Here is a 26,053-nt window from a genome sequence, read left to right on the forward strand (position 1 = left end):
GGGTGGATGGGAAACTCCTGAAGATGGCTTTTGATTTTTTAGCCGCCCTGAAACAAAACTTCAGAGATGCAGATACTACGAAAACAGGATGTCAGCATTTGTCAGAGAAGATCACAGGAGGTTTGAGGGTTTTTGTATTTTAGTTGCCTCTTTCTCTCTCATTTTCTTATTCCCTCCCCTCCTCCTCCCATCTCACAATTTCTCATCACACAGTCAGGGGAAGCGTGGAGGAGATGGCGGTGGCTGAGACACAGCTGTACGCAAAGGTGTCCAACAAACACGGGAGCAGAAGCACCTCTGTACTCCTCGAGTCTCTCCTTGCCAAAGGATTCCCAGCTCATATCGCGTGAGTAATGTGTTTGGCTGCTTTGCCCAGTTAAAGGTATTTAAAATAAGAGATATTTCTCATAAGATCCTGACAGCAGGCAGCTTGCTTTTTTTCATCAAGAGAGCATGCTGCTTCCTGGGGGTGGTGTCCTTATACAAGGATCAGACCTGTCTTGCTTTCAATTTCTTGTAAAATAGTGTGTACTGCTTATATTGCTAAAAAACCCCCACCCTGCTTTGTACCCATTTTTATAAATATTGTGTATATGTGAAAATTCATGTCCTTCCACATCTTCAGGTTGAGAGGATCCACAATGAGTTAAAAAGCTGACGTCCATAGTTTGCTCTTGAGATATATTGTGTCTCATTTTCTCTGCTTCTCACTGTTATTATAAGGGACTTAAATGAGGATTTAACTTCTACTCAAAGTTTTTTCAGGCCTGGCAGAGACCTCCTGCTGGGTTTTGTCACTGGGAACTGTTTCAAAACAGTAAGCTTTCCTTAACAAGATGCCACATAAGTCTGTCAGTTTTTTCTCCCCATCTTGAATCGGGATCTTGTTCCAAAAGCGTTTCGTACCTAGAAAATGTAATAGTTAACACTGAGGCACTATTCTTGGCAACCACAGCGGGTAAGAGATTAACTGGTGGCAGCTAACCAAGCTAATAAAAAAGAAATATGGCAGTCACTCCTCCCCAAGACATCATTCTAGTTGCACAGGGAAGTTTTGGGGAGGATTTTCCAGTTTTTGAAGGACAAACATGGACACTTTAGTTAAAATTGTTCAAAAAACAGGTATTTTTATTTATATGTCAAAGAACCCCTCATAAAAGTATTCTAGAAAGCAGAGCAATATCTCTCCCTTTGGACTGAAAGTTAAGCAAGTTGAAAAGGCTCCATTCATAAGTGCTGTGGTGCTTTTTTAGGAATAGCTGTGTTTAGTGCATTAACTTCAGACACAATGTGCACAGTTGTACAAGGAAACTGTGGGTCTCTTGTTCCAAGTTATGCACAGTGGAATTTTAGCTGAGAACATGGCTCATCATTTCTCTAGTAATGGTATAAGTTTGGCCACCCCAAAGTAATGGCTAGATTTCAATTTTTTTTTTGTCCTCTATGTAATGTTCTTCAAATCCCCTTCTAAACACTTTCTGCTGTTACTAAGATGGCTTTGTGCTTCCCAGATCGAAATCAAGAAGCAGTGGCAGAAGTACTATGCAAATCGGCATAAAATGACAAAATGTCCAAAAGCACTTTATTTTTAATGTATTTATTTTCATTGACTTTAAGACCTTCAAAATGTTGGTTGTGTTTTTATAAAACCTTTTAGCTGTCTCTGTAGTTCCAGGACTGACCCGTAAATGGAAGTACCGAAAAGTTGTTCTTTTGATAATTTCTAAAAGAGGTTGGATGGAAATATTACAAAACCTCTCATAATGTCGAATCAGCAGGCCAAAGTAACATTTCCCCAAAGGATAAAACCCAAATATGTGATGGACAAGCTAAGCATCAAGTCGACAAAATGGGCCTTCCCTGGTGCTTACACAAAACTGAATGCGTGTCAGCAAATTCTGCTTTAGGGGAGAAACAGTTCATTCTCTCAGTAAATACACTAGTTTTAATAGAGATTTTCAAAGGCTTATTCCTACTATTTAAGAGAAATGGGTATATTCAGAATTTATTCTATGCATCATCTTTTGATATTCACTGCTCATCTTGGAAGCATAGAATGTCTAGTCACAGCCTAATGCTCTCCTGACTCTAAGGGCTCACTCCAGCCTGTCCATGTCCTTCTTATGTGGGGAACCCAAAGCTGAATGCAGAGCTCCAGGTGGAGTCTCACCAGAGTGGAGGAGGGTGGGAGATTCACCTCCCTCAGCCTTGGTTTACCCAACCCTAAGGAAATCCTTATGGTCAGTAGGGCTGCGGAGGAAACACCTACAGAATACACTGGATGACATCCTGTGAGGAAGACAGGCTACCAGTCTTCAAAGAATTAAGGACTTGTTGTGGAAAATACTGTTTGGAGGGCTTCAAGAACATTCATATTTGCCAGGCATTACCTACTTGTTTGAGGTCCTGCCTGTGCTGGAAAGCAGGCTTGGTGACCACAGCATGTCCATGCTTTAATTTCTAGGATATTTCTTTCTGTCATTCTGAGGAATCCATTTTGGTTTTTATTCTAGGCAAAAAGCCTTGGCTGCTACTGGACAAAAGACAGTAGAAGAGGCTGCAAAATGGTAAGTACCTGTTATTTCTATGAAGTGCTTTTGCGTTAAATCTGGCTGAAAACCCCTCTTCATGTGCTGATTCTGTCACTGAATATGAAGTTATCTGCCTGTCTTTTGTCATAGGCTTTCTTCCCCACCTCTATTTGGTTGGTTTTTTTGGGTTTTTTTGCATGTGAAAAGCCAGAGGACACGTTTGATTATGGCGTGTTTTTCCCCAATATTCTTTTGTTCGGGATGCTATCATGCTTTTCAAGAACCACTCCCAATCCAACAGCTGCAAAGCCAAACCTACAGCATATGAAAAACAAGGTGACGGATATAATTACATGGGAAATAAGTTTCTGATCTTTGCTTGTGCATTTTCTGATTTGTTTTGTTTGCCTTTATCAGGGCTGAATAAAAAACTTGCTCTTCTTGAGTACTTTTAAAATCTTCAGTTAGCTTTTGTTTTCTCATTCTTAAATACTTTCTACACGTTACTTTTTTTCCAGTCCTCTGTTTCCAATCATGAAAAAGATGGAAAATAACTCAAAAACCCTAAAAAATCTTTTTTTGTCGTCTTCCATTTTCAGACGTTGAAAGAAGTGAAAGCACATCATAAAATGTAAAGTACACAAAAATTAGCAGAAAAAAGAATAATCTCCATTACCTAGTACTTCAGAGGGAAAATGTGTAATGAGCTTTTATTTTAGCTTTTCATTTGTAATAAAATAACAACTTCGTATTTCCTTTTTCTGGTCTCTGCTATGGATGCCTTCAACCACAGGAAGCAAGAGTAAGCAGTGCACGCACTTATCCTCTGTGACATGCTCTTGATTTCAGGTTGCACTCTCACTGCAATGATCCCTCTTTGGAGGACCCAATCCCCCAGGAGTATGCTCTTTACCTGTGTCCCACTGGCTGCTTGCATAACTACCTGCTAGAGTTTTGGAAGGAGAGCAAACGCCAGTGCGGGAAAAACAGAGCCCATGAGGTTTTTCCACACATCACTCTCTGCGATTTCTTCACGGTAAGGCACAAAATGTGTGCAAGCGTCACATATAAGCTACTGATGTAACTGGACCGCCTGCCATTGTCTTACACCAGAACTTCTCCTTGGAGATCAAACTGACATGACCCAGGTCTGAGCGTGCCTGCTTAATATTTGAATGTTCAGCCCCTGCGTAGGCACCAGGGGCTTTCTTCCCACTACCCACTTTAGTTACCTACCTTAGGCCTTGGTGTACCTGAACACTGAATGCTGATGCCAGTGGGATGCTTCAGGGTAGCTGAGTGATGCATGTCTAGCATGCACCTAGAGCAACCTTTTGCAGTCCAGTTTACACATTGTCCTGCCAGCAGGAAGCACTGCTCCCCACATGCAGCTATCAGCCAGCTTCGGAGACCATGCCCATTGCTGCATCAGCCTAGGATGTTAAACCTTCCTGGCCAGGGCAGCAGTGGCTGCCTTCAGCCAGATGTGCAATAGTGACGGTATTATCAGAGGATGCAGACCACTATGGTATTATGCCTATGAGAATCTCAGGGAAACTCCTGCTTTCCCCCTAGAGCCCCAGCCAGAAGGTCACTGCTACAGTGGTGTGTCCCAGACTTTACCCTTTCTATTGAAGCTTGGATGTTCTGAAAAAGAGAGAAGCAGAATGCACAGGGGTGGAAGAAGCAAGGGGAGCCAGACTGGAGTCCAAGAGTGCAACAGAGTCACTTTGTCAATAATTTAACATGGAAGTTCGGCTCCTGAGTTGGACTCCTGGCAGGCTGTTTTCTGGTTCTAGAGGTGCTACTGTTCTCCTAAGTGCCCTTCTGACTGCTGGTGACCCCCTACAGAACTTCCCAGCAAAGCTGTTTCTCCTGCATGGGTGAACGTGCTTATTATCAAAGGCCAGCAAGAAGTCACTGCCCCGGAAAAACTCTGGAGCCACCTGGAATCCAGGTTTCACATAATGATGGTGTGGCACATGAACATCAGCTGCAGCCAAGATGCACTGAAACAGACAGCAGTGCCTCCACACTTGCACTTGCTTGACCCAGTGTAATGACTAAATGGAGCAAATAGCTCCATGGAGGAGAATAAAGCAGCCCAGAAATGGAGCATCATTAACATTCCTGTCTTGGGCTGCATGGTACAAATTCCATATTTGTCTCTGTGCTTCATAAATTACTTAATTGCCCCATTTTGTTGTGGAAGCACAGTTCTGTACAATCTAATTTCCTGTGATTAGAGCATTAAGGATCATAATGACAAAGATGCCTTATGAATTTTGCTAGCTATGTTGCTCAGCATCTGAGATCTTGAAGCTTTAGCAGGAACAATGTCAGCTAAAGGACTGTAGGACAACAATAACACAAATTCTTACTTAGAACAGAAAAGGATGATCCCAGCCTATTTTCAGACAGGTGGCTGAACACGTGTCAGATGGTAAAATCTTTTGGCTCTGTCCTACCCTGGCTAGACACGCTTCCTGGTAGAAGGCTCCATCTCCTATTATAGCACCAGGATAATGTCTGTGATCGAATTGTTCAGAATTGCTGATTTCAATACCAGGAATTTCAGGCAAGTTCGTAGTTGTGTGTCTTTCTCAGGAAGTCTAATGCGTGCACTGTTTTCTGGTAGTACTGTAAAACACAGGCTACAATATGGCTGTTGAACCCGTGGATAAAGCCGGCTCCTTCTATTTTCTTTCAGTGTGAAGACCAGAAAGTGGAATTATTGTATGACACCTTAAAGCGAGTTGGTGAAAGCTTTTCACTGCGGTTTCCACCATCCATTTCCTTATTGCTACATTCATCCACCAGTTACCTTGGCTTCTTCATTGATGATAAACATGCAAATATCCTCAAAGAGTTTGCTCAGGCATTCTCCTCGGAAGCTTCAGCTGTGGCAGGTAGGACAAACATCAGTGGGAAAATGAGTGGGTCATAGCACAAATGCTTAGGCATGGTACTGAAAACATCTCCCGTGTCTCTCTGGAAGCTCAGCTGGTGTTTTACTGCCAGCAAGCACCCTTTCCTCATACAGATTTGAAAACAGCATGGCTATGGGAACAAGGTTTAGACTTCAAAGACACAGTGTTTTTGTCTAGAAGCTGAAATGGTTGGCTGTGTAACATGATAAGCCATCCAACAGGATATCCAAATGGGCACGGATATAATACTCCCTGTTCCCAGATTGGTGGCCCGACTGCATCCCTGAGAAATAGATTCTAATCCCCACTCTAGTGACATCCAAAGGACCCTGTATCACCAGTGGAGACTGAGGAGACACAGCCCCAGCATAGCTTCATCTGGGAGAAACAAGTTCAACACATTTCAGAGTTGGAGAGGAATTCAAGCCCTGTTCATCCTTTTTTCCTGGTTGAAGCCAGGGAGCAAATCCAGTCCTGATTTGTGAATTATACTGGTATGATCGAAACTGTGATATTTTGCAGAACCATTATTCATCAAAACTATGACCTACTCTACTACTAATTACTATGATATTTCTGCATCATGCAAAGCATGCAGGACAAAACAAGAAGAGCTTTAAATGACCTTTGCTTCTATGTTGTGATGTGATTCTTTCGCTCCTAGATTGCCATGTGAAGCCCTGCCTCAAGCAGCTCCACCTTACCTTGTCTCACAAGTTTTATCCTCACCATCGGAAGACTTTAGAACAATTAGCCAAATGCATTAACCCAGAGGAGACCTGCCAGTGGGTAGCTGCACTCTACTCACGGGACATGCGTTTTGTGCATTACCAGGTACCTTCATCAGACTCATTTGATTTCCTGAGCCTGTGGTCAGACTCTTTGCTACAGTCACCTTGACTTTTTTTCATGAAGAAAATCTGTGCATGCACAGTTCAGTGTTTAAAAAAAACACAGTTGTTTCAAGTACCTCTTAGTGTTGAAAACTGTCCTCATGAATCAGTAGAAGATACCTTTGCAGCGGGCTGCTTGACCTGAATGTCAGCAAGGTCTGCTTCCAATCTCCAGCAGAAAAAAATAATCTTACCATCACACGAGAAATTAAAAGAGAAAGGAATTGATGATCCTGGAGTATTTGCTAGGATTTGTCAAGTCACAGATTTGCAGTTAATGTCCATTCAGCAAAATCAGTTTTCTTGATTGTTCCAGCCATGACAAAAACTCAGATTAAGTATCAGTGAACAGGGCACAGTTCTTGCTGCTGATTTTTTGCTTAACAGACCCTTTGTTAAAACTAGTCAACATTTTTCCAGTTCTAACTTCCAAAATTAAGTTATGGAATTATCAACATTTTTTAGACAATATATTTCAAGTCTCACATTGGATTTTGGTCACACTCAGGAGAGCTGCAAGTAATCACAAAAATAGCTCATAACAGTTTTGCTACATTTGCTCTCAAATAGTCTGTACCATTTACAGGAAAAAAGTATTTTTATGAAAACCAAGTGCCTATTTTTACACGTACTGCAAATGTGGTAGTGTCTTCCTTTTTCTCTGCCCAAGTGCCATTAAAAAGCACATTGTAGAGTAGAAAATAGTACTGGTTGCTATGTCCAGCAGAGATTTGGACAAGCATCCCCTGAACTGCTGTGGCAGGGGCGGCAGCGGGCTCTGGGCAGCAGCCTGACCCTGTCGTGTGTTCCACCCAGACACTGAGGGCCCTCTTCCAGTACAAGCCCCAGAACATCGATGAACTCATGATCAATGCTGGAGACTTCATCTATGTTGACCCGACGCAGCAGTGTGACGTGAGCGAAGGCTGGGTGATCGGAACGTCACATCGGACGGGATGCAGGGGTTTTCTTCCTGAAAACTACACTGAGAGGGCCAACGAGTCAGACACGTGGGTTAAGCACAGGTAAATTGGGGTTTTGCTTTACATCGGCTGCTTTTGCTGCTGGGGAGCTGGGGCAGTCTTCCTCCTAACCATGAGCTGTGGGGTGCCAGGAAGGAGCTGAAGAGAAGAATGGGGTCCTGGGGTTCTGGGTGGGGTGCTGAGGCTTCTGAAAGACAAGAGATATGACACACACCCACAAACACCTGGAGTTCATTTGTTCAGATGCCCAAGGGATGACCCCTATTTGCTCTTGAACAATCTGAATATCCTAATGAATTTTAAAACGCCATGCTGTGCTGGGCAGGCCCAGCCTCCAGCCTGGCTCACTGCTTTCTTTAGTTATTTTCATTTCAAGAGCTTGGAAAGTTAACTGGAAATGAAACCACAAAAAGGTTACTCCACCACTTTGGGCCTACCCTTGTCTTGTTGACTTGCTCTTTATCAGCAGGCATCTACCTAGCTTCCTGTACTTTGCAGCTGACAGCACAGCAGATGCTGTTTGTAGATTCGAGCTGTTTTTTCTAGGAACGGAGGTCTAGGTGTACTTCTTGCTGAGTCTTCAGAGACAGAGGGGAGGCAACCAGGTAGCATTTCTTTCTTGAAGGTCACCCTTTAGCAGAGCTGCATCCAATATATGCCATCAGTTCATAGAATTTTAACCTCATTTTTACTGGGTTTATTCTAAATCAAGTGCAAAATGCTGAAGTGGGTTGCAAAAAATATTGAATGGAACATGAATCCTGACTTACATGTGCCTGTAGACAAAATCATTACTTAAGAATCCCTTCTATTTGTGTGTATGTCCGTATGTTTGTGTGAGTGTGCATTGCTTCTGTTTCTTCTACAGGGAATACGTTTTTGTAACAGCTTCAAGACTCTTCACTCAAACTGAAAATGAACCTAATGTAAAGACGAATGGAGAAGTCCAAAGTCCTAGTATGTCAAGGAGCGTAACCAAGGTACTTTCTGTTCAGGTAACTGGGGTTTTTTCCATTTCTTATCTTTGCCATGTGCTTGTGCAGGTATGCTATTAATTAAAAGCATTTAGTAAATTTAATAATATCTTCCCTGTTCTTCCTCACATTTTCATGTTATGTTGTAATGCACATATATATATATCCACACACTCATACGCTCTTATGATATGTTATAATAGGTCATAAATATTTTGAAATGCATAGGATGTATATTACTCTTGCCTTCTTTCACAAAGCTATTTTCATTCATGTCCTAATAGCACAACGTATGAGTTCTCTGCTCAGGTTTCTTTGTGCACAAGCCTTACTGGGTAAGCTGTGCAAAGGTATGGCAACAAGTCTGACATCTGAGACACAGCCACAACTTCCCCTGAGTCCCATATATTTTATAGCAGAGCAACTAGAATGGAATTATGCTGATTGTTCATTGTTACTTTTATGGCCAAATTCTATGCATGTCACCTTGGTGGCTTACATGGTCCCAGACCTTAGCACATTTAAATCTTTCACCTTCTTGTGTATGTTTAGATACATAGCTAATGCAAATAACTGCATAGAACTGAAGCAAGAGAACAGCTAGCTGGAAAGGTTATCAGCACTGATGGGATTGCATCTTTGTCCCAGTTTCAAAATCAACATGTAACATTTTTTTCCGTAGGTTTTCCGCTTGTCTTCCAGTAGGAAGAACAAAACAAATGAGGATTTTTATTTTACCTGCAGCACACTTGCACCTACATTGCCTTATTTGCTCTGTCAGGGTTGCTAAGATGGTCCTTTCTGGCACACTGACATGCTGCAGAAACCACTTTGGGCTTGCTGGCCCCACGGCCTCTCTTCTCACTGTGCTGGGGGTAACCCTGCATTCATTTGTGTTAACATCAGAGAAACTTGAGGGCACCCTGAAGGAACTTCCATCCTGGGGCGTCCCGGGATGCTGTGTGTAAGACAGTAAGATAGAAACTTCCACATGACTCACTCATCCTTCCACAGACTCTTGACTGCTCTTGGCCTTTCTTATCTAGCTCAAAACTGTGGCAGAGCCACCGCTTGGCCTGAGGAACATGTTTTGCAATGTGAACACCTCCAGTCTAGAGTTTCCCTAGCCTCTGGGTTCCTCATAAGCAGAAGAGCAAAACCACAAAATCTTAGTTTTAAACTCTGATCTTGTAGCAGTTGATGTCTGTTTCATGGCAGAAATGCAGTAGTGTTTAGCAGAATACATGAATATAAATTTCATACCACTTCTTAAGAATTCCCTTCCCTGCAGCTGTAGATACACATCACTAAGCGCAGTGCTGCAGCAGTAACGCTGCAATGGGTTACTGTTGAAAAAGATTTAAAGCCTTTGACCCATTCCTCTGTATATTCTCATCTGTATTTAACGTGCATTGTATACTAACCCCAAACTACTTAGAACTTACTTGTAATTACATGCAGTCTCAGTTAAAAAGTGGCCTCAGAAGAGATCTGGGTTCATTGTTGACTTGGCCACACGGGTATGAAAATGTAGAAGTAGCATTTCATTTGTAAAAGAAGGACAAGCTTGGTGCTAGTCCTGGTGCAGAGAAGAGCATTATCACTTAAATCTTAGCTAGTTGCCCTCTTTTGTTTATATCAACTATATATTGTATATTAAAATTATAATTCCTTCACATACTGGAATTAAAAAATCTGTTATCAGCACTACCTTTCATTAGTGTAAACCCAGAGTTAAAACCTAATCTGTATCCCACGAAGGTCAGGAATCTTTCATTTGCCTTCCATGGGGAGCCAGCCAGGCTTATTGCTTATCTTTATCACATCTACTATAGCAGCTCCTTTCTCTCCTCCTCTGCACTTGTTACAAACCTCCCAGGACAGGTCTGCTCTTCCTTCCTCTGTCAGGCAGTATCCAGGAATCCAGACTTTTGATGCAGGTTGTATATAATATCTTAATGAAAAACCCTTTTTACACAGATGTCTCAGAATGCCACCCTGCGGAGAGGCTTGCTGGTGATGCGCCATGGGGAAAGAGTTGATCAGGTCTTTGGCAAATCTTGGCTTCAACAGTGCTTGACTGCAGATGGTGAGTAAGATGATAGGAGGATCTTAGCAAATCAGAACCAAAACCAATTAACGCTGGTGATGGATGCAAAAGACTCCATCTCCTACATGTAAATGAGTGAGACACTGAGCAAATGAGTGAGTAACACTGAAAATCAGACACAGTAGCTTTGACCTGCATGGAACCAGTTCATAAGGTCCTAAAGTCCTTCATGTTTATGTTGCATAAACTCTGCAGAGCAAGCAAAGCTCCTGTGATACTGACAGATGTGTGTCCACCACAGGATCTCTACTGCTCATTACACAAGGTGGTGGCTGTCAGACCCCTCCCAGTCAGAACCATGGCCTGTTGACCAGAGTCACCGTACATCACTAGTCAAACCCGGGGAAAAAAAGCAAGAGCAAACCATGGTGGAAATGTCAGCACTGATCTAAATTAAAAAATGGATTTCTAGACCCTCTCTCTCTCAGAAAAAAAAGAAAAAAGTTTTAAGAGGAAGAAAGCTGACCCAGAATAGGGAAGACGGGAACAAGAAGGTGGGAGTTCAGAAGGGAGAGTTTTGTGTTGAAAGACTCCTTCATTATGCTGGAGATCTCTTTACGTTAAGTTTCTGGATATTAAGGTAGTATCTTCTGGCTGCATATCCAGTTCATTGGTTTCATGTTTCTTTGGTGGGAATGTTGCTTTTTGTCATATTGGCAATAGTAAAAAATATCAGTGTGGAGTGGATTTTTGTTTCATTTGAACCCCACAAAGCTGAATTATCACAAATTCCTGTCCCATCTGTTCTCCCCCGCATTTGCTCTTTCAGAGCTTGCCAAAGAGGTGCTGTTTTGTTAGGACAGGTGATTTCCAAAGCCAGTGTTGTGACTTTAAAATATGATGTCGTTAAGGTAATAGCAGTGACTGGGTTTTTTTTCAAACGTGAGACACACTATCTGTAGTACTGAAATAATCCTGTAGGCGTCTGAGTTCAGGCACTGCCCCATGATCCCGCAAAACTGAGTGAGTGCAGGCCACAGTCTGGCCCCAGTGGACAGACATCATGGGTCCTTGAGGCGGAGGGAAGAGAGATTAGTTCCTTGGGCAGATGCTTGGCTTCATCACTTGCCCTCTTGGCCAGGGAATGGGCTTTGACCTGCTCTATTTACCAGTCAAGACATCACTCTGGGCTGAGTTTGCAGAACCAGCCATCCAACCATTCAGAAGAAACAAAACCATTATAACAAAATGACACTTGAGGCTGCTGCCTCCCTTGCACCACAGTAAAATGTCCCACTTCATTTCAGGAAAATACTACAGAGCAGATCTGAACTTCCCTTCCACCCTGCCAAAGCGGAAAGACAGCATGAAGCATTTTGAATATGATCCTCCTTTGTCTTGCTGTGGTATTTTCCAGTCAAGGCTTATAGGTAAGCTGGATAATACCCTACTGCAAATGTACAGGATTTGGAAGCAGACTTTCATTATCTGCAAAAGCTCATAGTGGCTTTGTAGTAGAAAAAGCTCCTAGAAACATTGATTGCTTGTCTTTGAGACCCATTCTATCAGTTCCTGGTAAAGAAAGTTAGTCTGACCGAATTCACTCACCAGATGAAGCTGTTTCTGCTCCCTGAGCAATTGTGCCGACCGTAACAATGCAAATCTGATGCAGATGCTTGTCTCTGATTCAGATACATGTGGACAGACAAATGCCTAACTAACTGCTGCATGGAGATTTGGAGTGAATCTTCCGCAATTATCTCCAATGCCCATTTTAAACTTGCTGCTGCCACCAGAATGAGCTTTTTAGTGGGCTCAGTCAGCCAATAGTGTGAAAAAATGACTGTCAATATATCGCATGTCAATGAAACTGGAAAGATCCAGGCTGTTTTCTGCAGAAAGCATTTTGTGGTAGTTTCTCATCTGTCATGATCTGTAAAAGAGCAACTCGCCTTGCTGTTCCCAACCAGGGGAAGCTCTGCTGGACCAGGAGGTGACAGTCAGCTACGTGTACTCATCACCTGCGCTCCGCTGCATACAGACAGCTCAACACATACTGCAGGGTAAGGCAGTGAAAGCAGCCGGGTGCTTTTGCCACAGTGAAAATGTCTTTGTCAAACTTCTGTGAAGTCTCTGAGATGAGCAATTAAGAAGCTGTACTGCTTTGTGGTTATTTGTTGTTATATTAAAGCAAGGAGGACAAGGTGGTTTTGTCTCGCTGGTAATACAGGCAGTAATAAACCTGCAGAGTATTAACTCTAGTCCTCACTGTTTAAAAAGGAATCTAATATTACATTAAATAGAGGCGTTTCGCATCAGGTTGAATTCAACATTAGTACCTGCTCTCTGGATCACCACTGCCACCTCTTTCAGATAATGTTCTGAGCCAAAAAGCAGATGTTTCCAGTACTCTGAAGGGTACCTATGTGAATCAGGGAAGACAGCTTTCTTCTGAAAGCATTTGTATTTGCAAGCCAAACTATTTTCATTCCTTTGCATTGCAGAACTTCTTTTGTTCTCTTTCTTCCCCTTCCTCTCTTCTTTTTTCCTCTTCTGTCCCTTCCAACGCATCTGTCAGGTTCACAGTTCATTACTATGTTTTCATCAGAATCATGATGGGAGTGTATTTCTTCTGGGAACTAGAAGAAACGAAGTTCCTCTCAGTAACCTCTCTTGAGAATAATCAAAAAAAGTACGTGTCTTTTGACAAGAGGATACCATTTTGAGAACTGTACAACAATGTAGTGCCCCATCAAGGACAACTGAGCAAAATGCTACAATAAAAATCACAAAAACATTTCCCATCTGAAGTTTATTCAGATTGTAACATTACTGGGGCATTTTCTTCTGTTCTCTTCTGTACCTTGCAGATCATCACAAGAGAGCTCTGATAATGATGATACCAATGATGATGATGATAATGTAATAGTTTGTAGTGCCTTAACGTTAGTCAGACAATATAATGGTAGCTTCATCTAACCAACATTACGTTCCTTTTTTCGAAAGTAATTCATTTTCATTGATGAAAGTATTACAGCAAACACGGCAGAATGTATAGGCTGAGTGTAACACTTGAGTGTACCTTCCTCTTGTTAGGTCATATTTCTTGTTCTTGCAGGGCTTAAATTAGATCAAAAAGTCAAAATCAGGGTGGAACCAGGACTGTTTGAATGGACCAAGTGGGAAGCAAGCAGAGTAATTCCTAGCTTCATGACTGTGACAGAACTGGTAGAAGCATCTTACAAAATAGATGCAAGTTACAGGTAATTGCTCTGTATGTAACTCTTAAAGTCTTTTATTTTTTCCTGAGGTGTCTCCTCATCTTTTTTATAAGCAATTATGAACATTGCAAAAACTGGGTGATTCTGGTCAAATTCAAGCCTGCATGATCTGTTCCTAAAGTAAGATGCTATCAGCTGTCTTGTAACAAGAGTCAGCTTTGCTGCTCTGGCACAGCAACACGTGTGCACAGTTGCCAGTGTGTGTGTAGCCAGCAGCTGGGTGCGTCTGCACACACAAAACTTGTGTGTGAGGTCAGCCCTGCTGTGGTGTTGCCTTCAGATCTGCTGGCTCAGGCCCACTTTGTGTCATGCGCAGGCATAGCTGTGTTGCAGGCATAGCTGTGTTACAGGCATTAGTGTCAGGTACCAGGAGTCTTGTTTTTACCTTTGGCTCATGAGAAGCACACTTTAGGAATGTGAAGAATAACCTCTTGGGTAGATAACATGCTGGTGTTCAGCAACGAGGCAATGTGACTTTAGAAAATGTTAGTAAGCTCTTTGCCGAGGGTCTGCAGGGCAGCAGCAAGAGGTCTGCCCCATAGAAGAGGGTGGCACAGCCTGGGAGAAAGCTGGGGCCTGAAATGTCCCTGGTTTGTGTCACTGAAGCAATAGACACAAGAAGAAGGGAAAGCAAGGGGCCAACCCTGTGCAGATCTACGGAGGGACTGTGGAGAGGGAGGTGAGCCTAACAGAAGCTATCCATCCTTCTGGTTTTGGGGGCAGGTAGGATAACAGCTTTTTACTATAATTGACGTTTGTACCAAATTTGTTCAGGGAGGGGGCTTGGTTTGGTTTGAGTTGCTCAAAGATTAATACTGTGCTTAGCAAGGACTTTTTGGAGCTTTCACAATTTGGGGAGGGTGGTGATGCCTTTTCTGAGCTCTTGCAAACCACCACAGGGCAGGAAACGATAAACCTCCAATTCAATCTAGCTCCTCATCTTGCTCACAAACCAGGCTGCTCTGTGTTCACAGTGCACAGCCAGACCCAGGAAATTACTCAGTTAATAAGAGTGTCTTTGGGGTTTCCTACACGTACAAGAAAGAGGGAAAGGAAACATATTGTCTTACTGCATTTCTACATTGTGAAGCATAATGAAGCAAGTGTCTTCATTTGAAATTGCATGAAGGAATCAAATCCTTCATTTTCTTGGATCATAGTGTGTTCTGTTGTGTTTTATTACTGGTTTTCCTATTTTTTTCAGTACAGACTCACTTGCTCTGGGAGAAAGTGTGCAAATGTAGAGCAGTGGGAAGTTCAGAGGGGAAGCTCCAAAGCGATGCTAACCACAGGGTTTAGACCCCCTCACAACTCACTGGGATCCAGCAGGCTAGTTATGAGTACCCCAATCTAGATTTGTCCAGCCTAGCCAGGCTTAATATTAGCTATAATTAGCAACCCAGCATGAGCTTTTCACACGCTTTTACCACCTATTTTCTATTACTGCCATTTATGCTGACATAATGTACTGAGGACTCCCCTGTGAAAATACACTGCAATACCATTCCTTACTACAATATATTAATCTAATCTCACTCCTGCCTATTCACTGAATAAGCAGACAATCAAATCAGGGTGAGGGGGCAGTTGTTTGTAGAAAAAAATTAGCACCCTGTATTGTATCGCAAAGCAAGGCTAACTGCCAGCTGTAGCAATGAATGCTTCCCATTCCCAGAGAAGACAGATTAAGAGGACAATATGAAAAATACAAAGTGACTTTGGTGAAGTTTAATTCTGTTGCTAAGAAGTGCTGATTTAATCATCATCAAAGAGAGGAGCCTGTTGAGAGACAGCCAATAGCTGGTCCTGGTGCCCACTTTGCCTGTCCTGCATCTCTGAGAAGGCTGTTAGGGCCTCCAATCATTGGGAATTTGGTGTTCTCAGCTGCCTACCCTTAGCACCACTGGCCACTGAACATCACGGCTCTGCAGGCTCTTCCCTGCCAGGCTGGGGCAGGGTGGGTGGCATCCGTCAGCCCAAGCCCTACTGCTCCTGTGTGGCTGTCCCAGTTCGAAGCAGTTTGAAGGTCTGGCTCCTTCTTTTCTGGGAAAATATTTATTCTGTGCATGAAGAGCTCCAGTATGTAAAAGAAAGAAGAATGCCTGGTCTCACTAGCGTTGCTCAGATACTTAGGAGTGGTGCATTGTAGTGTCCCTAGAAACACTTTAACTCTAGGAGTGAAAATCTTTACTATCCATTTGTCCAGCTAATGCAGATACGCCTCACTTGTTGGAAGCATTCACATCATCAGTGTCTTGCCTTGGATTGAACTTGGTCAGGATTGCTAGAGGTGTGGCTCTGCAAGTCTGCAGTCTGTAGCTGGGCTATAGTTGTCCTTGCTGACAGAACCGCTCAAAGCTCACCTCTTCTTAGGCACGAATCCTACCTTAAGTAATATTCACAGTAATCTACAAGTTTCATTAAAGCATGGGTTTCCCTGCATCTGGTGCTTTATGAGCTGTGAGATTTAGCCATAAGATTTGATGGAAATTGCTGTGGGGGAAAGCTAATGCTCCATGAAAGATGAGGTAGCAGTGTATCAGCCAAGTCAGTAGACAAACCTGTATCTGTTTAACCAAGTACCTTTTCTCCAGTGTAGTCATTCAATAGTGCTAACAGTGTCCAAGTATTTATCTAGATTAACATATATTTGTGATTTTAATGTCAGGGTTAACTTCCCACTTTCTTCACTGGTGCCATCGGAAAGCTATGAAGAGTATGTAAGCAGAAGCTCTGCGGTTATAAAACAAATCATCACTGCCTGCCCCGGCAAAGGTAAAGGTTTCAGATCTTTATATATTGTATCAGGCGCTTCAGCAACAGGAACTGGCAGAGATTTGCCAACAGAAACACATTTAACATGAGTTGTTGGTACTGCATAAAGCTTAAGGTAGAGACTTTGTCCGGGGCTACACTAAATTAAAATACATGTAATTTATGGGATAGAAATTAAAAAGTAAAATTAAAAGACGGCTGAGTACTAAATTGCAAAAGTATGCCCTCTGCTTGGTCCTTCTATATCAGGATGCAGCTCTGCATAAGATAATATACTTTACTGGAAAGCTTTCTTTTTTTTCTTCTCTTTTCCTTGCAATTTCTTTCTCTCACCAGCCAGCATGACTGCAACACAGCAGACTTTTTCTGACCAGTACAATACACCCTGCCACATTATCAAAAAGATCTAAAAGTTGATGGGTAACCTGTCAGTGCTGCAGCTCTCTTACTACTTTGTTTTTTCCTGGTGTATCAGGTGTCATCCTCATTGTGGGCCATGGCTCTTCCTTGGTGTCTTTCACTCGACCTCTGATAGGGCTCCCCACCAGAGACAGCAAAGACTTTGCCCAGGTGGTACGAAAGGTAAGAAGACTTTTTTTACAGTAAGAAGCTTTCTTTTTGTTTTATTATACTTTTAATAAGGAGCCTTCTTACGCAGTGAGACATGACCGTAGATGCATGCCAGTACCAATGACATTAGCTTTCTCATTACAAACAAAATCTCATGTAGTTTTAGCAAAACACTGGAGGTCCAGAGAAGGATTTTCTCCTGGTAAACAGCATGTGACTAGTGGCAAAGATTTTTTAGATTTTCACTCAGCTCCACTAGAAAGTCAATGCCAGGTAACACCTACAGACCTCCCGTATTAAGATAGGCTAAGATAGTTGGGGCTGTTCAGCCTGGAAAAGAGAGGGCTGCGTGGAGACCTCATAGCAGCCTTCCAGTATCTGAAGGGGGCCTACAAGGGTACTGGAGAGGGACTCTTCATCAGGATAGTGACAGGACAAATGGTAATAGGTTCAAACTTAAACAGGGGAAGTTCAGGTTAGATATAAGGAGGAAGTTCTTTACTGTGAGGGTGGTGAGGCACTGGAATGGGTTGCCCAAGGAAGTTGTGACTACTCCACCCCTGTCAGTGTTCAAGGCCAGGTTGGACAGAGCCTTGAGCACCATGGTCTAGTGTGAGGTGTCTCTTCCCATGGCAGGGGGGTTGGAACTTTTCCAACCCTAACCATTCTATGATTCTATGAGGCACATTTGGAAACCTCTCCATTTGGAGCTAGCCTCTTTCCTTTAGAAATGGGGCTAAGAGCCCACTCTCTCCTCTCCAAGATGCTGTGAGTGTAACCTGCAGCTATGTTCCATGAAGCCACTCTTTAAGAAACTGTTTTTCAAGTCACTGCAATCTCATAACTTTCACACTCAGCTACAGAGCGGAGAAGGGGTTTTTGCCTGCTTCACTACTGGGGCCTATGCCTGAGACTTGGTTGCCAAGATTTTTGTTTTCTCTGTTTGTGTATTATCACCAGTGACAGAATTCTTCATCCCCGTTTTCCTTATCACATGCCCTAGTATGACCAACCAGAGAATTCAGTCTTTGGATATATTTTTACTACTGCAGTCAAAGCATGAGAAGGCATGAATATATTCTGAGTACCAAACCCAAGTATGAATGTGCGGTGATGACTCAAGTTCAGCTTTCACCTCACAGGCCTTCAGTCTGTTTTTCAGTTCTGCTCAAAAGTGACAAAATGTCCTGGTCTCTTCCTCCTAGAACAATCTCAGTGTCTGACCTCTTCTGTAGCAAAGCCCTCTTTTTCTTGTCAAGACCATGACCCTGCTAGTAATTCTGCTGGTAACTTCTTTCCTAGATCCCTTCACTGGGCATGTGTTTCTGTGAAGAGCTGACAGAGGAGAACAAATGGCAGATGGTCAACCCACCAGTGAAGACATTAACCCATGGAGCAAATGCAGCATTTAACTGGAGAAATGGTATTGTGGAAGATTAGAATGCAGGCTCTGCCTGTGCTGCTGTCAAAAAGGAGCCAGAGACAGGTTGTGGTTCAGCGCAGTACAGTCATTCCTCCTGAAGACTTACAGAGGATGAGAAATACCCTCCCTGAGCTGTCAAAGCACAGAAAAACACTTCCGAGTTTGGTGCCTGAATTCTGTTTTTATTTCAGTGGCTGAGAAGAAGGAACCTAGTAACTGACATGCAGGTGAGAAATAACTCTTCTGATGGTGAAGAGAGTACCATTTAACGCTTTCTGAGAGTACCAGCGTTTAATAAACATGGAACCGCCTGATTACAAATTCTACTGCTAAAGGCACCGAAAGTAGACAATGTTGCATTTTCCAAGACCAAAATACATCCAGTAAGAACTGGGTTTTATTAAGGCACTTGGATATTTTCAGACAAGCAGAGAAACTGGGACTGAAAAAAGTAATTTCCTACCTGAAGAGGAGACCAAGACCAGCTCTACCTGAAGCCACTGGGATTCCTATTCCCTCCATCAGTTCCGTGAGAGCAAACACCACACTATTTACCTCTGCTACAAAGAGGGCCCATTTTTTATCACAACAGCTCCTCATTCAGTGATTCTTGACTGATCGGTATTGCAGAAGGGACTAAATGATTCTTTTCTGAAGAAAACTGATTTCTTCAGTGTTTCTGGGACAGAAAAAGACTCCTTGCATTACTGTACTGGTGGCAAAACTGGTGTGGGCAACTCTAACTGCTGAACTTCCTGAGATGGCACTTGCAGGGCAACAGCTTTGATTTCTGCTGTTCTGGGCCAAATTGCATAAATGATGCAAAATAATTGCAAAATCATTGCAAAATGTCTCTGTAGCTCTTCTTTCAGTGATTTGTGTCATTAAGGGAATGTAGGCCTGAAATTTTATGCACAAACAGGAACATACCTTCCCTCAGACTCTTCTTTTCTAGTTATCTCTCGGATAATCACCTCTGGGAAAGTGCAAGTGTTTCTTTCAATGAAAGGAAAAAATTGAGGTTTCTCTTTCCCTCTTAACATGACTAAAAACGTGTTCAATTTCACTCTTCATCTCCCTGCTCCTTCTTGACATATCTCTCATGCATGCTGTTAGCCATCAGGCCATGCAACATTCAGGCTTTGGGACTGAGTGGTGTCTGACAAGCACCAGTGTCTGTGGGTGTGCAGATTTCATATCTCGATCTTGCACCTGAAATGATTCATTTTGACTTTCTAGCTCTGGTGATGTTCCTCAAGCTCTTCCTTTTCTGACAGTGCTCTCATTTTAAAGTGAAAATCAAATGACCCAGGGCAAAGACAGAAGCTCTTTACCTAGCAATGGAGGGCATAGGACTGTATCTCTGCTTGCAGCTCAAGCGCATGAGATGGATAGCTACTGATGTAGCCCTGGAAAAAGGTGAAACCCCAAGTACCGTGTCAGCCTCTTCTTTCTCCAGGGGAGCAGGAGGCCCTCGCAGTGCTGAGAAGACCCGTGGCTTGGTTACTTTTCCACACCTCACCCCAGCACACACTTGTTGTCAGCTGTGAGGGGCTGGTGTGGTGAGGGACTGTTTTGAGCTGAGCCCTCAAGGCAGTGGCAAGGCTCTTCTGTGGTCTTCAGGGAGGGCTGTGGGGCAGAAGTCTAGCTGAGAATGGGCCATACGGTACATGAAAATCAACAAAGGGGAAGAGCAACCCCTCAGTCTTACGCTTAGCCATGCTAATGACAACCAGCAAGGGTCTCCCATCACACCACTTGCTCTCTCAGGCTGGCCTCAGCCCCAACCACAAGGGAAGTCCGACCCTCTGTTGGTGAGAAGCAACCCGTCTGGGCACCCTCTTTCATCACTGAGGAGCCTGTGCAAGTGGGAAGGCAAGGGAAAGTGGGGACAGCAGGGTAATGGGGGTGGCACGGGGCAAGGACCTGGCCTAGGGCATGGCACATCTCTGCTCATTCCTGGGAGGTTAGAGCTCAATGCCTGCAGAGGGGTCAGCTCACACCTCACAGTGCTCCCATGGGGCTTTCCTCTCTATGAAGGCTGTGGCTTTTGGTACAGTTTTCCCTGATTTCATGAAGCAATTTCAAGCCACAGGACAGGTGTCACCTGGGAGGCTGAGTGAAACCCCAATGTGAGGAATGGTCCCAGCTTTGACAAGGGCTTGGGGGTGAGCACAGGTTTACTTCTAAAGAGTACTTTGTAGGATCAGAGTTGAAATTATACCTTTAACATACAAGGGTTCTTAATTGTAAAATCTAGTGCTTAGGAGAGAGAGAGAATTCCTAACGTGGTGTGTTCATAATATGGAACTATTTGCTGAACACAGGTGAAATTAAAGGACATGTCCATGGAAGCTTCAAAGTTGTTTTTGCAGTAAGCAAAAGACATATGGAATTCTTTTCCAGTTCCTTGATTTCAATTTTTTTTTAATGCAACTTCAGAAAATAGATGTTGCTTTACTACACTGCAGTTTTCTTGAATTGGATCTATTTCACTACAAATTTATGTACTTCAATAAATGCTTTTAATACCATTTAGATAATCTGAGTGTTTTGTTTATACCTTAAAACCTGAAAATATAAATTCTTCTGATAAAGACCTTCAGAGAAGTTAATCTATGGTGACACCTTGTGGGAAAACACGACCTCAGATTTAAGTGACTAAATAAGATCTGGTGCGGTTGAAAGATGGGTCAGAGAAGCAAGCTTTATGTATTATTTATTTTTCCTAACATGAATGCTCCTTCCATACATTTTGAAAGGATAGTAACATAGAAATTTATAATAATGTTTGGGACTACTTTGGGGCAGAACCGCTTGGAGAGACATTTGAGTTCAGTTCTTCTCAAAAGCAAGATAAAAAAATGCTACAAATATTTTGTTCATGATTTTTCCAAAGCTTTTTTCTTGTGCCCGTGTTGACCTGCGCAATTCAGCTCAGAACAGCAGTTAATTCTGTTCCTTTTGTGCAAGTTTAAATAGTCAAGTGGGGACTAAATCAGTTGAGTGGATTTTTGACTGTCTCCTGAGAGCTTTGTTATTGAAATGCTCCAAAACAAAAGGATTCTTTTTATTATTTATAAAAAAAAAAATGTTATTTTTATTATCTATAAGACTGCATGAGGCTGTTTACTGTGAGTTCAGAAGACTGTATGGGTCTGGTCTGGATCTTCTAGTGCTTTCTTCAATGGGTGATTAGAAATGGAAATATTCAAGACTCTTTGAACTTGAGAACAGCACAAAAGGTTTGAACAAATAAAAGACTGCTATGAGGAATAGGAAGGAGTTAGTGAATAACTGAATTTTACAGTACAGTGTTTGGTGGAGATCACAAAATGTCTGGAGGGCAATTTGGGGCTCTTGACTCATTATACCTAGTGAGAAGGCAAACTGCAAAACCTCTATATGGGATCTCCCTGAGCTTTCTGGGCTTTCTGTGATCATACTTTCTTGGTGTGAGATCTTGACAACCCCAAGTGCCTCATTTAGCTGCAATGAACTCTTGTGACCAGCTTTTACATCAACTGTGGAAAAGGCCTCATCTCTGGGGAAGAAGTAGCTCTGGAAGTCACATACAATTGGGTTTCCTAATGTTTTCCTAAGACATGTGGAGCATAGATACTCTCAGCATCATTTTTTTTTTCATACACGGCTTCATACATGAGAGGTGATTACCAATTCTTAACCACAGACTCATAATGTCTTACGTGTCATTGATGTACCAAGGTCAGGTTGGACCTTGGGGGCTTTGAGCAACCTGGTCTAGTGGAAGATGGCAGGCGGGTTGGATGAGATGATCTTTAAAGGTCCCATCCAACCCAAATAATTCTATGATTCTATGATTTAAAGGTGAAAAGCTGGACACCTAAATCAATATTAGATTTTCGTGGTTTAAGCTCAGTCGTAAATCATGCAGTCGCTCTCTCACTCCCCTCCTTTCCTTGCCCTGCTCCTGGAGGGATGGGGAGGAGAATCGAAAGAATGTAACTCCCACGGGTTGAGATAAGAAGAGCCCAGTAACTAAGGTATAACACAAACCACTGCTGCTACCGCCAATGGTAATAATGATAAGGGAAATAACAAGAGAAGAGAATACAACCGCTCACCACCCGCCAACTGATACCCAGCCCAACCCAAGCAGTGATCTTGCCCTTCCGGGTAACTGCCCCCAGTTCTACATGACGTGCTGTGGTATGGAATACCTCTTTGGTCAGTTTGGGTCAGGTGTCCTGTCTCTGCTTCCTCCCGGCTTCCCCTCCTCCCTGGCAGAGCATGAGGCTTACAAAGTCCTTGGTCAGACCAAACATTTGAGCAGTAACTAAAAACATCGGTGTTATCAGCACTGTTCCCAGGCCGAAAGTCAAAAACACAGCAGTGCACCAGCTACTAAGAAGGAGAAAAAATGACTGCTCCTGCTGACCCCAGGACATGGATGCATAGGTTAAAATAGCTTAATATTTTTAAAGAATGCTTCACCAACTCTGGAGTAAGTAATTTGTCCATAAGAGTGATAATCTAAGGTTGAAAACCTGGAAGGAAAGCTTCAACGCCTTGAGTTCAACATCATATCCTCACATTCAGCACAACATACATTTTTTAGTCTATTTAGGAAGAGGTCTGAAAAAATGACTGCTCCAGTACTATCTAAACAGGTCTTTGTTCATTACTGAAAAATTAAGAGGCAGAAGGACGACAGAGGCTAGCACACCTTTGATTTGGAGAAAACTCCAGGAACAAACTTGCCAACAAAGTTTTCAAGCTGACAAGCCAGTGTTCTTTATTGTGGCACCTGGAGACACGGGGGATAGCTCCTCCTAACGTGTGTCCCCGTATTGCTACACAAGCCGTCCTTCTATAGCCACTGGGCACACATACATATTCATGAGGCTACGTATGGATTACATCATTTTCCAGGAAGATCCCCGCATGCATACAGAATTGCGGTGGTGGTCTCTGAGGGTCGTTTACTTCTTACAGCAATCTGCATCACTTCTGGCAGCCTTCAAAGCTCGCGCAGTAGATGCTTATGCCAGCTTAATTAGCTCATTAACATCGCATCATCCTGTCCTTCTACTTATCAATTAGTTTAACTGCAGCCCAGCCTGGTCACCTGCCATTCCCAGATACTCCTTATCCTTACATCTTGTTCTTTTAGCCTATTTTTCTTACACTTATTTTGTACTAAGGTCATAAGGGCCTAAAACTATGTCAACTACAATGGTTTATCTTGTACAAGAATTCTCGGTATGCTCTCTGGCTGCACTCTATTCTTTTTCTGAGTATCATGCACCTCAGTAATTTTCCATTGCTACTGTTACAAAGCCATCAAACTTAACATCAATTAAAACTAATTCTAAAGGTTTATATATTCCATTTTGTGATTTTGTGTCCCCCTTGTCTCACCTTCATGCAACAAGTTTGGGCAGGGGTCCCTCCCTCTTCAAGATACAAATGAAGGAACTACTATTAACTAGTTTCCAAATGATCCTCAAGGATTTCTGGAAAAGATAGTGAAATTAAATGTCTCTTCCAACAAAAGGACTGGTAGTCTCCAAAAGGAGCACTTTGTAACATGTTAGAGACTTCCAGATGTTCGTTTTCTGTGATTGTATTCCAGACAGGATGCTGCTTTTTTGTTTTTGCAGATATACCACTGGAGGTCACTCATGCACTAATAAACAGTACAGTGCTGCATGGAAAAGGTAATATAAATTATCCAAGCATGAATTCAGCTTGACCCAAAGATTATGTTTAAATGTGAGCTGGGAAATATGTTGTGTGGATATTTCTCAGTACAGTAAAATATATCAAAACTAGCAAACAAACGGTTTTTAGTTTTTAGAAAAAGACAAAACCTACCAACATGAACAAGCCAAGTTCGCTTTGATTTAGCTACAGTAATAATGGAAATGCAGCATTTAAGAGGAAGAGATAAGCACCTCTCAAAATCCTCACTGAAGTCACATCAGTGTGATAAGAAGTTGCAGACAAAATGGTATGTAAGATAGGAGGGGAAAGATTGCGTGGTGATTTTCTTACTACGAAATTTCTGATAGGAGGAAAAATACAAGGAAGAAGTAATAAACTATTTCATATGACTCGTTTCCTTATCTCCACTTTCTGTTACTCCATTTTTATCACTAACTTCAAACCTTCTAGGCCTAACTTTGCTGAAATTGTGAGTTGTAAAGAAAAGGAACTTTTTTAAATGTTTTCCCTCTTTCCTCTAAAATAAAATTTTAGTATAGCTTTCCTGTTCTGAGGTGAATAAGGAAAAGCAAATCCTGTCTCAGCAATACCAGTACAACATCTCTTACCCCAGCTGGGCCAAAACTGGTTATTTTACTTCAAAAAGAAACCCCCTACTGGCTGGCAGCTCTTTACCTCAGGCTCCAGGCCCATCAACATTCATACCTACAGTACCAGAGACTCAAATTCAGACAGATACGTATATTAATAATTAGGGTATCGTTTACATATTATCAGGAAAAAGTGTTTCAGAGCAGAATTATTCACCTGCGGAAGAGGAGAAAAGATTTGTCTGTGGCATTTAGTGCTTGTGTAATACTTTTTGCAGCTCTGCCTTGCTCTGTACTTTTAGCTTACTATTTATATAATGCTATTTGATTCTGGTAGCTTCTAGGGGACTTCTGCAGCTGCTCTCTCCTGCTGGCTGCCTTCTGATTGACAGGTTCTTAATTTAAAAGGGCTTCATGTTCAGTAGTTGACTGCCTACTGATTAGGAGGTGCTGGACTGTTTTTGTCTGCTGTGTAGGCATGCTTACTCAGCTAGGAGATAAGAATGCAGCAAGCAAAGCTTTTGGCAGTTTGCAAGGGTGCTGGGGAAAGGCAGAAACTCTCCTCCAAGCAGCGTGGGACTGTGCAACACCTATGTTGATGGGCTACTGGGCCTGATCTTCAGCACCAGTGAAGAATGTACCCTTGGCACATCAGCGGTGACAGCATAGGCAGGGATTGGGCCCGGGATGTTGTGTCTGACTTTTTCACAGGGCTGTGGGGAATGGATTCCTCTCTTGTGGGAGGTGTGTGGTGGCCCAGATGCTGTCTGTCCAAGGACTTGCAGAAGGAGGTGTGCAGACTGTTCATTGTTAAGGAGAGTAAATGGTGTATCAGCAGGGTCTCTACAGAGGTGAGAGCTTGAGCCTGAGGTAGAGGGATGTCTAGGGGCTGTGCAGGTTGGAGCAGTGCATGGGGACTCCCCTGAGGGAAGCTGTTGAAGTTCATGACTTCTGGCAGCAGGAGAAATGTTGCTCCTTGCACAGACTGAATACAGAGAGTTGGTATTGAGCCCTAATAGCCATAGGAGGGGAACAGGTGCTGCTAAGGAAAGCTTCAGAGCCACTCGTGCTTGTCTTGAGCATTTGCAGGAAGTGGTAGCAGTTGGAGATCCTCTTCTGATACCTTGTACTATGGCTATTACTGCCATCCACTAAGAAACAATGTTCAGAAGTAGTAAGTAAATAGGGCAAGATGGTGGGACCAAGATACCCCTTGGGAAGGATAAAACAAGTCTAAAGGGAGCTTACCTTTAGTATATATACATACAAATGTTTCCCAGACTGGGAAACTTAAAGAATGAACTACGAACTGCTCTGTGTGCAGATGCAGAACTGTGACATCTT

General features: G+C 42.7%; 1 protein-coding gene across 2 annotated transcripts; it reads left to right on the forward strand.

The window, feature by feature from the left end:
- Window positions 1-222: 222 nt before the first annotated feature.
- Window positions 223-20,944, forward strand: UBASH3A (ubiquitin associated and SH3 domain containing A). Of its 2 annotated transcripts, none has more exons than XM_065677019.1 (14): window positions 223-346; window positions 2,514-2,567; window positions 3,381-3,567; window positions 5,242-5,440; window positions 6,126-6,295; window positions 7,171-7,379; window positions 8,206-8,332; window positions 10,292-10,400; window positions 11,669-11,791; window positions 12,332-12,424; window positions 13,480-13,624; window positions 16,311-16,417; window positions 16,893-16,999; window positions 18,290-20,944. In XM_065677019.1, the coding sequence occupies exons 1-14, from the start codon at window positions 234-236 to the stop codon at window positions 18,425-18,427; spliced, it is 1,881 nt and encodes a 626-aa protein (XP_065533091.1). In that variant the 5' UTR covers window positions 223-233; the 3' UTR covers window positions 18,428-20,944. The 2 variants fall into 2 exon arrangements, with proteins under 2 accessions (XP_065533091.1, XP_065533092.1); XM_065677020.1 differs by having other exon boundaries at window positions 8,206-8,317.
- Window positions 20,945-26,053: the final 5,109 nt, after the last annotated feature.

Source organism: Lathamus discolor, chromosome 4 (assembly GCF_037157495.1).
Source record: "Lathamus discolor isolate bLatDis1 chromosome 4, bLatDis1.hap1, whole genome shotgun sequence".
Taxonomy (NCBI): domain Eukaryota; kingdom Metazoa; phylum Chordata; class Aves; order Psittaciformes; family Psittacidae; genus Lathamus; species Lathamus discolor.

Coding starts and splice junctions, on each gene's coding strand:
- UBASH3A (XM_065677019.1), top strand. CDS start 234: ATGGCGGTGGCTGAGACACAGCTGTACGCAAAGGTGTCCAACAAACAC. Junction 3,568..5,241: donor CTCTCTGCGATTTCTTCACG/GTAAGGCACAAA, acceptor ATTTTCTTTCAG/TGTGAAGACCAGAAAGTGGA. Junction 10,401..11,668: donor ACAGTGCTTGACTGCAGATG/GTGAGTAAGATG, acceptor ACTTCATTTCAG/GAAAATACTACAGAGCAGAT.